The following is a 17,958-nucleotide window of genomic DNA, read 5'->3' on the forward strand; positions in this document are numbered from 1 at the left end:
TTTGGTTGAGGCGCGAGCAGTGACGTGTCGGTCCAGGCGAGAGACGCCCGGAAGGGGCCGGCGGACAGGGGGTCACGTGACCGGATTCGGAAGTGGTGCTGGGTAGGCGGGGCCTGGTGGTGGCGGTCGGGAGGGGGCGGTATCCTAGGACAATTTCCCGTGTCGGGGCCGGAGCCACGTGATCTATCCCGCTAGAGCTCCCACAATGCGGGCGGCCCGGCCCGGCCTGGGATCGCTGTGCCCGGCGGGCCCCAGGGCTCACTCCCCGCCCCCCCCCCGCTGTCCCAACTTTCTGATCCCACAAAACTGAAAACCCTGCCCCCGCCCCCGCTCTCCCCCAGCCTCACTCATTCTCACTGGGGTGGGGTGAGGGCTCGGGGGTGGGGCCAGTGGTAAGGGGGCTCCAGGCTAGAGTGGGGAGGACAGGCTGTGGTGGGCTCTGGGAGGGAATTTGGTTGTGGGAGGGGACTCCGGGATGGGGTGTGTGTATAGGGTTACCATACGTCCGGATTTTCAGGCCTCAAATCCCCGTCCAGGAGGGAATCCCAAAAAGCCGGACATGTCCGGGAAAATAGGGAGGGAGGGGCCAGCGGTGCTCGGCCGGGGGCCGGAGCCACTGGGGCCGGCGGTGCTTGGCCGGGGCCAGCACCCCAGGGCCTGAGCCAGGCCGGGCGGGAGACACTGGGGCCAGAGCCTCTTGCCTGGGCCGGCTGCTGGAGGGAGCTGCTGGACCGGGGGGGGGGGGCCCGGACTGGGCTGTGCCCCCCCAGCCCCAGCTTGCCTGCTGCCTGCCTGCTTCAGGCTTCCCGTGAATCAAATGTTCGCGGGAAGCAGCAGAGTTGGGGCAGGGCCAGGGCCAGGGCCTGTGGAGTGTCCTCTTTTTGGACACTTAAAATATGGTAACCCTAGGTGTGTATGAGGGTTCCGGCTGGGGGTGCAGCTCTGGGGTGGGGCCAGGGATGAGGGGTTTGGGGTGCAGGAGGGGGCTCCAGGCTGGGACAGGGTTGTGGGGGGAGTTTGGGTGTGGGAGAGAACTCTGCGCTAGGGCAGGGGGTTGGGGTGTAGGAGCGGGTGTGGGGTCCTGCTGGTAATTAACACGGCTCCCAGGAAGTGGCCTGCAGTTCCTAGGCACATGGACTGCCAGGGACGCTCTGTATGCTGCCCTCATGCCTGCAGGCCACCCCAGCAGGGCCCGCTCCAGCTTTTTTGCCGCCCAAAGCGGGAGGAGGGGAGGGGAGCTGAGCCACAATCGGCGGCAGCTCTACCACGCCGCTTTATTCTTCAGCGGCAGGTCCTTCCCTCCGAGAGGGAGTGAGGGACTCACCACCAAATTGCCGCCACGGACCCGGACGTGCCGCCCCTCTCCATTGGCTGCCCCAAGCACCTGCTTCCTGTGCTGGTGCTTGGAGCCGGCCCTGCCCCCCAGCTCCCATTGGTTGCAGTTCCCGGGCAATGGGAGCTATTGAGCCTCCCTGGCCGTCCATGTGGCATCTTCCGGGAGCCACAGGGAGCTAGTGCAGGCAGGGAGCCTGCCTTAGTCCTGGACTTTTAATGTCCCGGTTGGCAGTGCCGACTGGAGCCACAAGGGTCCCTTTTCAAACGGGCATTCTGGTTGAAAACCAGATGCCTGGCAACCCTAACCCAGCACCACCCCCACCCCTACAGGACTGTTCTGCTAGGCCTGTGTGAGGCTGGCCTCAGCACCTGGGCTCACTCCCTCCATGGGCCTGTCTTGCTGTGTCCATACAGGCAAGCCACCTGTACGTGAGTCTAGCGCACCCCCAGCAGGGCTATTCTGCTGTAATTGTAAAGGCAAAAATCATCCCCAACCCAGCTAGTTACATGAGTACAAAATCTGTGTGTGGCCCAGACCTGAAGGTTCCACGCCACAACCCCCAGTTTTGTGCTCACTGAACCCTTCCCTGTAACATCAAGGCAGTCCTTAAGGGATTTCACAGAGGGCTCTGGCTCTCCACCCCTCCCAGGGTAAAAGCTCTCCATGGTTTTCTTGGGTTTGGGTGGTTGGTTTCTTTCTGGATTTATGTGGGGTTTTGGGAAGAAAGGGGCTATCGGGGGATTCTTTCCTCTAGCTTCTAGTTTCCTGCTGCAGAGGGAGCTGGGCGCAGTTGCATATGCTAGGGTTTGTGCATAAGCACAAAATCTTTTTTTCCAAAGTTGGAGATAGTATAATAAACTAAAGCAGCGTCACTGAAATTACTCACCAGAAAACAACGTCAACCTTGTTATCTTTTTCCATTTTCCCCCCCTTTCTCCATACCTTTCTAACCCATTCTCTCCATCTCCAGGCCATTTTCTTTTCCTTCTCACGTGTGCTGTTTTCACTTGTTGCAGAGTGACTTTTCTGTCCAGTTGTTACTTTCTACAATGTTACATTGTCTCTTTCCCCCCACTCTCTCTCCTCACATCTGGGTACACGTCAACCAAATTGTGGATGCAGTCAGTTGGAAAAGAGGGGGCACTCAAATGCCTGATGTAGTCATCCTGTATCTTTAAATAGATCTGATAGTCTATGGGCTATGTATTGCTGTGGATTAAATACAATTCTAGCAGCTGTAGTGGGACAACACCGAGTGACTATATGCTCACATAGCTCTCTGAGAAGAGGCTGGATGCCTGTCGATTTGCATATTTCTCAGACTGAAGGGGAATCTGGAGTCCAGCATCTTCCCATCACAGCATGATGCAATGACTTTCTGGCTGCCTCAAAAGTTATGTTGAGAGATGAGGAATATCTGTGAGAGATTGCCTCTTCTGTGAATCCCAGGAGATATCTCACCCGCCTTGTCTCAGCCAAATTCTGCTCATTATACTCCTATAACTAGTCCCATTGACTTCAGTGTGGCTGCCTGTGTGAGCAGGGTTTGACCCAGAGATTTAATCATGCTAAAGGTAACACTGCAATAATTACACAACCATTTGCGACCATGTAGTGGCCAGTGCTACCTCCTATTTTATGTGGCACACACTGCAACATTCAGCAAGCTACAAAAGGAGGCCACATAAAGGTGAGTTAAGGTCATGGGTAGGGTTTGGAAAAGGGGCAGGAGAGTCTGCCCAAGGACATGGCACAGCAGTGGTAGATCCCCTCCCTCCGACACTACCCACAAACATCTTTAGGCTACAGATCTTAAATCTCCCATCAGTTACATATGTAAGAGAATTAAATCCTACTTTCCTCACCATACTTTCCCTTCTGTGTCCCCAACTCATGCACTTTCAGTGGACAGGAGCTATGTGGTTGAGCATTTGTTCCACACTTGGCTTCTTGAAATCCTTACCCCTGGGATGGCTTAACAATCTCCTCGTTCCATTTTATTTTTGACAGCCTAGGAAACATTCCCACATACTCGCTGGCACCTCATGTTGTGCTGCTCCCTTCCTCAGTGTTTGTCTTGCTCTGATTGCTATGGCAACAAACAGCAGCTAGGGTCCAATACCTTGTAACTATATGCAGAAATCCACCATCATCTCAGTGAAGGGCTTGGTTCATTCTTTGGAACCTGTGAATTCCACATTGTTCGCCTCTAAATAATGCAGCACTGTGTAGTGTACTGCAACAGAAAGCTGGAAGGCCCCCATTGACAGGCTAACAAAGGAGAAGCTTCTACTCCCTTTTCCTAGATCGGCAAGACCGATCTAGGAAACAAGGCCCCACAGAGGGAGAAGAATCCTACCCACAGTATTGGGTTTGTAGCCTTTTGTCCCTGGTTTGCTTAGGCAGGGAGGAGAAGCCTCGTTATGAGCTTGTCTGCTGAACTCCACTGCATTACTGCTGCCTGCCTCTTGTGTGTGCTGTAGCTCACTATGGAATTTGGCCTCCTGTATCAATCAGCAGACCAGAGCTGCGAGCAGCTCAAGCAGCACTGGTCATTTGATGGTGCATAGGTGAATAGGAAACAGCAGGCCTTGTCTGGAACAGAGGTCTTTGTCCAGAAAACGGAGATGCCAAACATGGTTGGAAAGCTATTAGGGTTAGAGGGAGGGAGCTGGCTGGTACACTTGCCAGAAAAGCAGCAATACCTTCACCTGTTCTATGTTTCATTAACTCTTCAAAACCCAGCTACTCATGCAGCCCAGACCACAATGAGGAGTATATTAGAACATGGAGTTTCCCTCAAATGACCCCTGTCACTTTCATAGCCTTCAATCACTATCCAGCTGATGGTGGCCAGACTTCAGCCCAGTACCATTGGCCAGGGAAGTCTTGCTACATCCTTCTAGCAAGAAGCGTTTTTAAGCAGGATAATCTAGAAAAAGTACTAGGTTACAGGCCCAGTGTAACCCTCCTCCATGCTGTTTATTTCAGTTAGGACATCATTAATTTATCATGTTAGCCCGAGAAGGGAGATTCCCATAGCCACGTTAATCTATATATGTATGATCAAACAATAGATGTGTATAACAGATTGCATACTGGAGAAAGGCAGTAGCCCCTTCACAGTTAAATATGGAACCAACTTCCGTTCCATTGCCCACTTTTAGCCCCAATATAACTTTGAATTAGAAAGTCAGTTTGGTCTGAAAACTGCCATGTTTACTCAGAAAGCAACAAAGGAAGTTTTTGCAAAGTTAGTCCAACTGTTTTTGAGTTACAGGCCATTAAAGTTCCCCTGATCTGAATGCTGAATTGTCTATCATTTGTCTTCCTCCCTTTGGCTTAAAACAATCTCATTGCTGCCCCTTCAAACTTTCCATAGAGTTAAATCTCCTTGAAAACTCATGCACCTGCTGTAGTTAAAGATGTGCACATCTCTGAATTCCTGATAAGAACAGTATGGTTGCTTATTAAGTGGGCAATGTCAGATGTAGTGTCCAAAACTATTTCCTTGCTTTGAAACGCTTGATTTGTGTCAATAATGGAATAGGTTAATATATTGTCATTTAGCAACCTTAACTGCTGTTAAAACAAAGGTTTTGGTTGTACAGTAAAGTAAGATTGTATACAATCTCTTTCAAAAATGTTCATTTTCAAAATTATCGAATCTCATATGAATCTGCCCCTTCTCTTCCCTGTAGCTTGCTCGAGAGAACACGTAACACAGAATTGTAGAATATCAGGGTTGGAAGGGACCTCAGGAGGTCATCTAGTCCAACCCCCTGCTCAAAGCAGGACCAATCCCCAGACAGATTTTTGCCCCAGATCCCTAAATGGCCCCCTCAAGGATTGAACTCACAACCCTAGGTTTAGCAGGCCATGCTTAAAGTGGCTCTCTCTAGTATTAATTTGAGAGTGCTTTGTAGCAAGCCGAGAGAGTCATTCACATTATTTAGAGAAGCTTAAGGGAAGTTCAAATTCTATTTCCATTTGCCTCCAGGATCAAGTTGTATTGAACTGTTTCCCAAATCTCCCCCACCTCCCTTCCCACATGTAGAGCCTCAAAGTCCCCGGATTGCAATTTAAGAATGACCCATCCACAGTAAAATGCAGTTTTTTTCCTTTTAACATTAACATCAGTGCTCAGACAGAACCCATTGCAATTTTTGATTTTTTGTTCATTTTCATTTAATATTTCAGTGTGAAAATACTAGAGAAAAGTTTATCTGTAGACCAACCTCGGTTCTGAAAAACCAAGGGCTTCTTGAATTTTACAGATTTTTTTCTGCCAAACAGAAATTTTACATGCAAGAACACTGTCTAGAACCAGTATAGCTCACTCTCCCTTTGTGTATACAGAGTATATATATACACACACACACACACACAGACTTACACACACACATGAATTCACATATCCTGAGCTGACAAAGCAGTTTCACTGCAGCTACAACCAAGTAAGTGTACTTTGGCCAATACCATTCCACCTAGGCTGGGACAACAATTGCAGTAGAGATAGTGTTGCCATGGCAACAGACTTGGAGCCTTTCATGTTAATTGAACAAGCTCTCTCTCTTCCCCAAGACTCACACTACCTACTTTAAGCAGGGCAATGGTGCAGCCCAAGTCTGTCCGTTCTCCCATGAGTCCAGTAGAAACTGATTGTTCTCCCTTGTGTTGTCTGGATACAGTTTGGAACCTCATAATTTTGAATTATTTTTTAAATACCGCCAGTATGCCTGGTGTCTCCACGGAAAACTGGCAGACACTAATTTTCAAAAGCATCTGATTGCTGAGACAAAAAGATACATTAAAAAACCTTACAACCCAACTACAGAGTTAAAGTGTTTCAATAAGTTTCCATTTCACTTCCTGACCTTGTTTATACAATTTCCCTTTGAAATTTCAGGAGCTTTCCCCAGCTCCAAACAGTATTTAAAAAAACCCACCACATTCTGCTGTTTAGGTTAGGAATTTGCGTCATCCTGATGAAAGGCGATGCTCTCCAGTATATATACTGGATACAGAAAGGTGGCACTTGTCCAAGTCTTGTATTGAGGAAAGACCCAAAGTTTGCCAGTTGACAGAAAGAGCTTGACTGAAGCTCATTGGATAGTGGGCTGGGAGAGTCCCCTCTCTATATAAATTGATCTTGCCCCTAGATCAGCATGATCCAGTTTTCTTCTAATTCTGCTTTTCAGCACAGCAGGAATTACAAAAACCTGACCTGAGATACATTATACAAAGAACTATAATCATTGAGGAATCCAACAGTTGTGGCGCAATCTACTTTAGACACTCCCATCAGCTCCACAAAGCTACAGCAAAACGTGGATTACAAAACCATTCTTCCTGGGGTATCGAGGGAAATGGCACAGGAAAAGAGTATACAAAACAGTACAGGCACAGGTCTGTTACACTCTATAAAACAAGCACAGAGAACCCGGCTTTTTAAAACTCACAAAGGTGTTAAAAATCCAGACTTTTCCAGAGATTTCCATCCACGCTCTCAATGTGACACAAAATCAATGTCCAAGTGGCGCTTACAATGGTGGTTAGTGGGGAAATGCACAAGCCCCTTGGCAGAATGGGTCCTGCCCTTCCCTAGGTCACAGGGGCACATGTAGCAGCCAAGGATGACACACACACACACACCTTTGGTTGTGGTTCAGTGCCTCAAAGCAGCCTTCTGTTTGGCAGGGGATGAGTGAGGAGAGGGCAGTCTATCTACTGAGGAGGAGCTGCTCAGGGTGGACTGAAGGTAAACGGTCTTGTGAAAGAGTCTGTTGCTGAGGAAAACCACCAAGGAGAAGAGACGCAGCTGGAAATGGCTGAAACACAGAACAAATGCTGTGAGCTCCCATCCCAAAGTCTCAATTGGTGTCTCTTGCACGCATACGTGCATGCACACACACAAACACATTAATATAATAGTGCAGCAAGAAGCTCCCTTTGTCCGTTTTTATATTTTGCTTAGTATATTCTAGGATAATGAGTGTCTTCACAACACAGATTAGTAGATACACTCTACAGTGACAAAGAGTAAAGGCCTAATGTAGGCAGAGTTATCATACCCACCCCCCAGGAAATGCAGGATGCCTCCATTCCATCCTTGTATCTACATAGGGAGGCCAAAGCAGACCCAATTATTCCAACCTTGGGGTTAAGTCTGTCTTGAAAAGCTTGAAGCTGCAGATAAGAGCTGAGCCGACGGCTGCCCAGGAATTCCAGGGTTTTGGCATACAGGGAGGGTGACATAAGAGGATTTCAGTTCAGTGCAGGTCTATCAATAACCTCAGAGAACCTTTCCCTTACCAATAACGCACCCTTTTGAAATGTTAACACAATGTCCTCTCTGTTAATAAAATCCTGTTTAATTTCCCTTATTTTAAATTAAGGGAGGTGTCCCAACACTACTGTTCTTTCATCATTACATGACCAATATGTTCAGAGATGCACAAGGGCACCCCCTGTCAGTTCGTCCTGCATCTAGCATTATCATGAGTTCCCTACGGAAAATACTTACTATGCTTTCCCAGGTGTCTTTGCTTCATTGGCGCTGATGATAAATAGAGGGAAAAGAATGGAGAACAGGCAGCCACTGCAAAAAGAAGAAGGCACATTGAGCAAAAAGCCAATTACTGTAAGTTGGTGTCATAATAAGGTTACACAGGAAAATGACCTCCCATGCAATGGAAGCTGATTTCAGGACATCTCTTTGCAGGGAGTGGAGAAGGATGAAGCGAAGCACCATTAAACACAGGGGAAATCAAACAGCCCAACCAAGGGCCGCACTGAATTTGTATAAATGGAGCAGATGGCACCCGTCACAATGTTTATAGGGAAACACATTGTGCAGAGACTACATTTTCCGGCAGCTCAGATCAAGAGAGAGTATCACGTGCCGGGATCTGTAGCTTCCATAGGCTGCACCTGCATGTTAAATAGAGATTGCTGTGGGCTTCATGGGACTACTACTGCAACCATCAGCACGTCACTGCAGCTTTAAGGGAGACAATCTCAGTCATATGGAAGACGAATAAAAGGTGTGGCCATTGACAATATAAATAAAGGACAAGTAACTCCGGTAGGATCTGGGCATGTTTAAATCTTTCCCTGCTGGGATCCACTGCAGTGTTCTTTTAAGTATTCAGTGAACTTTCAGAAGAAGGGACAGATACGCAGCTTGACACAGGAATTGGGATTTACCTCCCACATATATGCTGTCTCTGTGTTACCTTAGGCAGGGCCGACACAGTTAGAAAGGCAGCTCACCAGAGAGAAGCTTGTCTGCATCAATAAATAGTGGCCCCTGCTAGTCTACTTACTGCTCTGCATTATAAGGATAAAAGAAAACATGCCGCTAACGTTGGCTCCGTCTGTAAGAGTATTCCAATCGTATGGGAGAAGGTTTCAGCAGAGTCAGAGCAGGACGAGAAATCAGAAAGCAAACAGCAATGACATCATCTCAGCAGAGAGAAGATTTCTGAGCAGGGAGAGGATTTATGAGCTTTTCCCAGCCACTGTGCCTCCAGAATGGTCAATACAGTGGGGCAGGAAGTAGGGAAGATTCTATTATCCAAATATGTCTCATAGTTGTATGGCAGTTCGGTGGAAGAATCTGCACTACAGTTCTGATTTTAATGGAGAAACCTTCCTTATTCCGAAATGTACTTTTCCCTCCAACTACTTATTAGCAGAGCTATTTTCCTATGGTGCTGTAGAAGCAGATATACTCCTCTGACCTGCAGGGGTTGGGGAAAGGTACACTTCTCTGGTGGTCTCGTGGAGGCTGGCAATTTTGGGTGGTATTTGGGGGACGTGTTACCTCTGCATTCATCACCCTCAAAGCAAGGACACCCAGTGCTCCCAATTTACAGTGAAAGTCACCTGATGATGTAAGACGACTGCATTGCAGTGAGAAAAGCCAGCGGTAAACCAAATCCAAAGTAATAGGGCCAGTTCCTCTCAATGTTGGATAACCGTTGATGCATTTCAATTCCTAATAAAAAACACAAGTTAACGTAGAGAAATTTAAGGAACTAAGGCAGAAAAGTTTTGGCTAAAGAGCATGTGTTGTCACTAAATCTCATATTTCTAGAGTGTCAGGCATCCTGCATGATCCCAAAGTAATTTATAAACTACATAAGGGAGCTGTAGTGGCCATTCCATAGGTAAGGTTGCAAACAAGTGTCTATTATAAATTAGATTTGGGATCTACCCCATAAAATCCACAAACAAAAGAATATCAGCCTCAAAAGAGGTGTGTGAAGCCTGAGACGGCAGTAGAATTTTTCTATCATGCTTCAATAAAATCTGACAAGGGATCCCTGATTTACACCAAGATAGACATAGAGATGTTCTTCAGAGTCTAAAAATCTAATTGTTTTGCCGCTTTTGTAGTAAAAAACAGAATATAAACTTGGTTTACTGGACCCACTGACTTGATAAGACAAAAGGCACAAGACAAAAAGCAGTTGATTAAACTCCAAGTTTAGATAACATCAAGACTTCAAAGAGTAACCTCAGAAAAGCTCAGTTAAAATATGGAGGACTATGCTTTTTTAAAAAAATATAGTAGGTTTCTACCTTCCTCCCCACTGCTTTTTTTAAAACTTTCTTGTAAAGGTTTTTCCCCTTGATAAAAATCACATCTACCATCATTGAAATGCAGACACATTTGGAATAAATGTGGCAGTAATTTATCAGTGGATTGTAAAAATACAGAACATTTACGGTGTTAAATGAAGAATCTAATTTAGATTATGAGCTTCCTGTCTTTTTATGCTTAAAATGCCCTGCAGCATATGGTGTGATGCAATATAACGCTATGTTAGGCTGAAACTTCACTAATAGTTGAAAGTAGGTGGCAAAATTAAGTTATTCCAATTGTAAAACTGAACTAACACTCCTCTTGTGAAAAGTAACATGGGATCTTTTGTCAGCACAAGTTGTCAAGGCATCTCTCTCTAATCTGAAAGGAAAAAGATACCATCATTTCGGTTTTTCTTCTATTACCTTTGCTGGAGAAGGTTAAACAATTAAAACAATTTTACCATAGCTGTGAGAGACAAGTAAATGTTCATGTTCTGCATGTCTGGATATGTGCATTACAGGGCAAGAGATGGCCTGGGCCTACCTGACATTCATCATCAGGCTCCTTCCCAATCCAGAGCTCTAGCATTAGAAATGAAAGTTCTCTTTTTTCTAGTGTTTTTTTCTCCAGCTGAATTTAGAATTCAAATGGTTCCAATGATGGTAAGATTGCCTCTTTGGATTTAGTTCCTGTTTGACTTAATTCCATGGAGTGGAAAATATTTGGAGCTGAAAAACCATTACACAAGGCAACCTTGTTTTTTCCCCTGGAACTACGAATTCTATGGTACACTGCAAACCAAGTCAGAAGGGGACCAAATCCAAGGCTTTAAAGTGAGAGCCACCAGGAGAATTTCAGACTGCATCTGGCCCTCAAACAAATGTTTATTATTCTACTCATCTTTCCTGCTGCTTCAAACACCATGTGACTATTTCTGCTATAGCCTCAATGAATAAGCAGGCAAGAGATTCAGGACAGCACAACCAAGAGTGTTCAGTCACAGAAAAACAGAGAAGGGCAGTAAGTCATCTATAGTGGCCCCTTCTCAGCCAGTGTTAAATGGATTGTGAAATGATGTATTCACCCCCCTGGTGTCTGTACTGCTCTGTGTGTTGCACTCACACCTTGATGCCATAAAGGTGTGGAGTCAAGATCCCTATCAGGATTTGGATTCACACTGCAATGGAGCATGCACCAGAGAAGGGTTGGCTGCGATGTCAGAGGTGCCAGATTTCAGACAAGTCCCATCTGGTGACTGTTTCAGTTGGAAATGTTCCCATAGCACCTTCTGAAGAAAGTCAGGGATAACGTGCCAGTGTTGTAGCCAACATTCCTCTCTCTCAATAGAACAGTCTCTTGGACCACTAGTGGTATGGTTGATCCATTGCCTATGCAGTCCCCATAGCAGCAGGATCTCACTCCCAACTATGAGGTGCTTTGGGGTGCTGCTCTGTTTTATTCATCTTATTGACGTGTCTCCCTTGAGCAACACCTCAGCTCCTATACTCAGACCCATTACTGAGAACTAACATCCAAATGTGACTAAACAGGCAAGACCATTTAATAGAATAGTACAAGTGAAAATCATCTCCTAGTTAAATCGCTCTTGTGTAAACAGCACAATAAATCGATCAGCCTAGTAAGGTTTAATGCTCTGAAAAAAACAAATCTGCAAATACAGCAGAGATTGATTCTCTAAAGAGAGGCTCATATTCCATACTCTTGGGGTGAGGAAGGGAGAAAGAGAAAGAGAAAGAAAGAGAGAGAGAGTGAGAGATCACTTGGTAACATCCCAAGTTACTTGTCTGGATAAAGTGTGTCTGAAACTGGATTGTCCTCCTATCGGGGAGCTTATGCATTTAAAATATTTCCAGCAATGCAGAATGTCCCCAGACACATGGAAGCCTTGGAAGTGAAGGGTAGCACTAACCTTTATTAAACCAGCGGTACTCAAAGCAGTACAGGGAGTAGAGCAGCGACATGTGCAGGAGACTAACCAACTGGCCAATGATATCAATTGGGAAGAGACTCACAATCATCCCCTGCAGAGGAAGAGAAGAAATTGATTGAGTTTGCTTTCTGCAGAGGTGGATTTATGTATAGCACAGCAGGAACACAATTAATTTATCTTCACCCTAGAGAGTGATATGGGAGCACAACTAGAGAGGACCTTGCTGTCTAATAGTTTTAATTTTATTCCCCCGCCCTCCAATAGGACCCTCCGAACCCCACCTCCCTTCTAGCAAAGTTCATCCCGTCACTTTGGGAACATCAATCAATTTGGCCACAATTCTCTGCATATAACTGTTTCCTGGTCACAGCTCAGCCCTCCAGCCAAGAGGCTTTCTCTTCCAAGGCTGTCACTAATGAACAACAGCTGCATTCGAAGAGCAGAATGGTTTGGCATCTCCCCCCTCAGCATTTCACAGCTAATATGCACTTGGTTCTCTACTGACCCAGATACAAAACCCAAGGAAGGTCTAATCTCACCTGGATGAGGAACAGTGCTTGCAGTAAGAGGTTAAATAGCATGTCAGCAATGATTTTACTGACACTGGAAAAGGGCTGGGGCTTTCTTCCGGAAACCTCAAATGCCAAATCTGCAATGTCCTGAAATAGAGAAACACATTTCAGGGAAACCAGTTTACAAAGACAATTAACACGAGTGACTGCACTGCTGATCTACAGTCAGCATGGCGGTTCCACTGAGTACCCTTTCAGGATGCAATCTTGTCTTTTACTGATGCAGTAACAGCTTATTATATGTAGTAATAAGGGTTTGCACTTTTCATTCAAGGGGCTCAGAGTACTTTAGAAACCTGGGTATCATTAACCCCATTGCTACAAATGGAGAAACTGAGGCACAGAGTCCAAAGTCATACAGTAAGCCAGTGGCAGAGCTGAGACTAGAACTCACACCCCCCACTCCCAGTCCCTTTCTCTAATCACATCACCATGCTGTCTCCATTGCATGTTTTCCAAACATACTGTCAATCAAATAACGGTGGCAAGAAAAAGAACAGTGGTCGTTTCTCTCAGAAAGCAGCAAGCCATCTCCCCATCATCATGAAACACACTGCACATATTCCACAGTGCACCTGCCAACACACTCAACACAAGCAACTACCGCACATCACATCTGGAACAATAACCTTTGTGTAGAAATGTTCCTTTTATGGCATTATACATAACAGAGCATATGGCCTTCCACACTTTGCCCAAATTAGGGCCATGCGAGCAGCTTGTTTGAGCCAGAAGGCCTTATCTAATACATCTGAAATAAAGCAGGTTATGGCTCATTTACAGAGGTCTGTGGAAACTACATGTTCCAGCATACAATGTTCCATCTCAATCTGATTGGTCACTGTAATGGGGCGGCTGCCCCACTCCCTGAATTTGGGCTGCAGCAGGCCAGTGGGCCTGCACAGACAGGAAGCCAAACAGGGAAGGCCTTATAGGGAGCCAATCAGGGCCCAGATTGGAGGGAGCCAGGCTCAGCCCTATAAGAAGGCTGCTCTGGAAAGGAGCAGTCAGTCTGTCCCAGGCCTTCAACAGGGGAAGGTTTGTCTCCAGGCTGGGAGACTAGCACCCGGGACAGCGCAGTGCTGGGCAGGCTGGGGGAGCAGAGGGTAACTCCAGCCTGGAGTCTGTCAGGCTGCAGGCCCTGAAGGGAAGGGCCTAGCTGGTGCTAGGGGCCAAAGGGGAAGCGGCCCAGGGACGTGGACAGACAGAGGGAGAGAAGGAGGGCAGGATGGCTGCCACTAGACGGTCCCTGGGTTGGGACCCGGAGTAGTGGGCGGGCCTGGGTCCTTCCCCTTCCCCCTTGCCTTGCACCCGGACGACGGAGCAGAGCTGCACCAACCCCCTGCCAAGAGAGGAGTGACTTTGAGGGTGCAGTTGGCCACATCGGCCAGGACGCAGAGAGGCAGCTGATTGATCCCCCCCTGGAAGGGGGCGAGGATGGACTAAGGGGCACTGCCGGAGGGCAGTGGCTCGAAGAGGACGCCGTGAGCTTAGGAGCAACACGGGTCCGGACACGCCAACCGAGGGCGAGACGACGGATGGGACACCACCAGGAGGGAGCGCTCCACTGGACAGAGCTAATTCCTGAAACAACCAGTAGGAGGCGCCAGGTGATGAGTCCCAACCCCGTCACAGTCACCCTCCACACTAAAACTAAAGGAGGCTGTGGGTTGTACTATTGCTCTATGGTCTTAACTGACTCACCCGTAACACAGCATATACTGTGTCACTTGTTTAATGTGAACTCCTGCTCCCACAGCTAACGAGGGCTGTTCCTCATCATCCTCACCTACCTGAAACCAGATGGCATTGACGACTTTACTGAGCACAAAGAGAGGAAGGACCCAAAGGGCACCGAAAATAGAGGTGAGGATAAATTCCAACCAAGACCAGACATCACCATGTAGTGAGGGGTCACCTTCAAAATAAGAATAAAGTCCTCATCAGCGACATGCACATGGGATTCTCTTCATTTCAAACTGCACAACCTACAGTTACAATGGAAAAACAGCTGACAGCAGCCTCCTTTGTACAGATGTGATATTCTGGTCCCACTACAAAAAGAGAGGGATAGCTCAGTGGTTTGAGCGTTGGCCTGCTAAACCCAGGGTTGTGAGTTCAATCCTTGAAGGGGCCACTTAGGGATCTGGGGCAAAATCAGTACTTGGTCCTGCTAGTGAAGGCAGGGGGCTGGACTTGATGACCTTTCAAGGTCCCTTCCAGTTCTAGGAGATAGGATATCTCCATTAATTTATTTATTTAGAGAGATAGGAAATGGCCCTTCCTGGTTTCATCTATTTCCCTTCCTTACAGACCCATTTTCTGGACCTGCTCTTTATTTACTTCTAATAATATCCTAGCAGCAGTACTTCCATAGGGAACCAGTGGTTTAATCCTATGGGAACATATGCTTTGGGACTGCCAAAAAGCATCCTGCTAGTTCAAAAGCAATGGCTTTCAATTTCTTGTGGTATAAGCAGGAACATAGTTCCCTCTTCCATCATTCGGAATAAGGTTTCTGGGTTTGACATTTATTTGCTGAAAACATGTATGGCTGGGAAGAGAAAGCATTCTGCAACTAAAATGTCATGCAGCAGACACATGGGAAGAGAGCTCTCGCCTATACCACAAATACTGTTTTGAACAGATGTTATCAAAGCTGTGTGTTTTGGTTCTCAGGAGATGAGAGGCCCAGAACACCCAGGAAAAAAATGGGGTTCTCCTTTGTTTTGATGGATAACTCTGGAAGAAGTTTCTGATACTTGCAGCGAGATTCCCTGACCTTTCTGCTCCTCAAGTGCTCACTCTCATCAGCATTCTGTTCCCTGCTCTGCCTGAACACTCAGGGTGGGAAAAGGAAAAAAGAAGCAACAATTACAGCATGCACCTCATGAGCAGCCCAGACATCTGAACAGTGGGGAAGGCTCACCCAGCAAGAGGAAGAAAGGGACCGAGATGAAAGTAAAAGGGCAGAATAGAGTAAGGCAAAAGGGTAGAGAGCGACAGCAAGAGGGAAAGGAGATGGACAAAGATGTGGGGGAAGGCAAGAGAGAAGAGGGTAGGACACAAAGAAAAGGGGAAATAGTGTTGAACAGAACTAGAGGATGGGAGAGACAGACAGGTCAGGAGACATAGGGTAAGACATTTCCCTGTTTAGATACTTATATGGCGTCCATCACTGTAGTGTTAGAGGACCTCCCTAAAAATTAAGAACAGTCAATATCACTGACTGTATCTCCCTTTCTTCCCAAAATATGTATTTGTTTAGATAGTTGGAGCTTTTGTGTGTTTGTTTGTGTTACGTGAGAAGAACTTACTCAGGGACAACGCAACCAAAGATCCATTTTCCCTGAATTTTCAGTGTTCTCCGAGCCCAAAAACACTTGGCAGCCCTACTTTTAGCTTGCCTCACATCAGCAATTATAATAATAATAATGGAGATATCCCATCTCCTAGAACCGGAAGGGACCTTGAAAGGTCATCGAGTCCAGCCCCCTGCCTTCACTAGCAGGACCAAGTACTGATTTTGCCCCAGATTCCCAAGTGGCCCCCTCAAGGATTGAACTCACAACCCTGGGTTTAGCAGGCCAATTATTGGGCATGCCTGTGGCTGTTCTGGATCTAGGCTGAAGCTCCTCCTCACATGACAGAAAACTGGAAGCAATGTGACTGTATCACACTGCTAACAAACAGACTTCCACTGATACTAAAAGGCAGACCCCCCCAACGCCTCCTGGCATTCGCCCCCAGAGTTCAATACAGGTTACTATTCCCATGCACTGAGTTTTAACATGTTGGATTTTACATTTGCTTTCAGTATTAAGGCTTAATTTCAATGCTTTTAATAAGAATCTGAGGACCATGAAAATGAGTGGAGACTTTTCCTGTTAGTGTGAATAGTAATACATAGAATTTGCGGTCCATGCCACTTAACTTAAAAAGCACTTTACAACATTTAAATTTGGACTCTTGCAAAATATCAAATGAATTGTCTGGGATAAAAAGTGTTAACAGCTTTAGACTTTACTGGCTGGTAAGAGAATACACCAATTAAAAAACAACTCATCCCATGTCTAGTAACTTTCTATGTTACACAGAACTCCATGAGAAACTACATCCCCAATAAAGAGGAGGATGTACAGCTTGGGATGAAATTCACTCTGAACAGTATTTAAATGAAAGTAATTACAAACAGAAGCAGGATTCCCACATGGAGAAAAAATAACTGGGAATCTGGGAATGGACGACAGGGGATAGAGCGCTGGATGATTCCCTGTTCTGTTCATTCCCTCTGGGACACCTGGCATTGGCCACTGTGGGAAGACAGGATACTGGGCTAGATGGACCTTTGGTTTGACCCAGTTTGGCCATTCTTATGTAACTAGCTTAATACTAAAACATAGGGGTCCAAAAAAAAGTCTTCCCCACTTCCCAGTCTGTTAGCAGAACTGCCCTCAATCTTTCTATCTGATACGCAAACATGCTAATCAAGTCATTGGAACATTGTTTAACTTTGTCTAAGTGTGCTTTTTAAGGCTGATATGTCAGTTTTCACAAGAGAAAAAAAAGCTGGCTGAGATTTTCAAAGAAGCTTAAAGAATGTGGATGTCCAATTCCCATTAATTTTAATGGGACCTGAGCATCCAAATCCCATAGTTTTGGAAATTTTGATCTGAGTCAGTTCACTAAAGAGGATGTGGCAGCATCAATGCGTGAAACACACAGGAGGAGGAGGGCACAGTCCACACTGAGTGGGTCAAATCCTGAGTTGTACTGAGCCCTTACATCCCTCACTCAGGTCAATGGGAGCTGCAGATGCTCATCATCTCTAAGGATTTTGCCCTCAGTTAAATACCCGAGAGAGGGAAATAACTCAAGGATGGAGAGGCGGGATGTGGGGGCACTTGGGGGCAGAGTTTCCTTAGTCTTCTACACAGATGCTGATAATCATTTACCCTGAGGAGAGCTGATGTCCTAGAACTCTTTAAAGAGACAAATTATATACTTACCAATTATCTGTGCTGTGACTGACTGAAGTACAGGTATAAATACTCGGTAAAACAAGAGGAGACTAAGCTAAAGGAAGAAGGCAACAAGGAAATCATTAAAGTGGTTTTGTTAATGACATTTACAGGTTCACTTCTATTACTCTTATCTCTATCCATCAACCCAACCTACAATCACTCCAGAAACTCTCAACTGCCTCAAAGTGTCCATCTCCTGCCCTACTAAAAGTACCATCTTGTCTGACTGCACTGCCATTGCCACGCTCAATGGCTTTGGCAAACTGAGAGGCTGTTTCATATTTGGCACCTAAACACCTCAGCTTCAGATGGGGCAATAACTTTCATTTACAGTGACAAAGATCCATAAACACTGATTTAAAGGCATATTTCATGCAGGCACTGTGCATTCTCTATTTAATAGCAAAATGTTTGCCTGCCATCTATTACAAATTAAACACCATGACCCATCAATGCAGAGCGCTGCTAGATCGCTGCTC

The 17,958-nt window shown here is 46.1% G+C and overlaps 1 protein-coding gene across 2 annotated transcripts in view; it reads right to left on the reverse strand.

Annotated features, from left to right (window-relative positions):
- Positions 1–5,471: 5,471 nt before the first annotated feature.
- Positions 5,472–17,958, reverse strand: part of EI24 (EI24 autophagy associated transmembrane protein) — a 36,687-nt gene continuing 24,200 nt past the window's right edge. For both annotated transcript variants that reach the window (XM_054005350.1, XM_054005351.1), the window contains exons 5-11: positions 17,465–17,531; positions 14,249–14,373; positions 12,423–12,542; positions 11,863–11,974; positions 9,227–9,338; positions 7,863–7,937; positions 5,472–7,167 (exon numbers count right to left, since the gene is read on the reverse strand). In XM_054005350.1, the coding sequence (XP_053861325.1) occupies positions 7,005–7,167; positions 7,863–7,937; positions 9,227–9,338; positions 11,863–11,974; positions 12,423–12,542; positions 14,249–14,373; positions 17,465–17,531 (774 nt within the window). In that variant the 3' untranslated portion in view covers positions 5,472–7,004. The remainder of the gene's footprint in view (positions 7,168–7,862; positions 7,938–9,226; positions 9,339–11,862; positions 11,975–12,422; positions 12,543–14,248; positions 14,374–17,464; positions 17,532–17,958) is intronic.

Source organism: Malaclemys terrapin, chromosome 15 (genome assembly GCF_027887155.1).
Source record: "Malaclemys terrapin pileata isolate rMalTer1 chromosome 15, rMalTer1.hap1, whole genome shotgun sequence".
In the NCBI taxonomy this organism is placed as follows: Eukaryota; Metazoa; Chordata; order Testudines; family Emydidae; genus Malaclemys; species Malaclemys terrapin.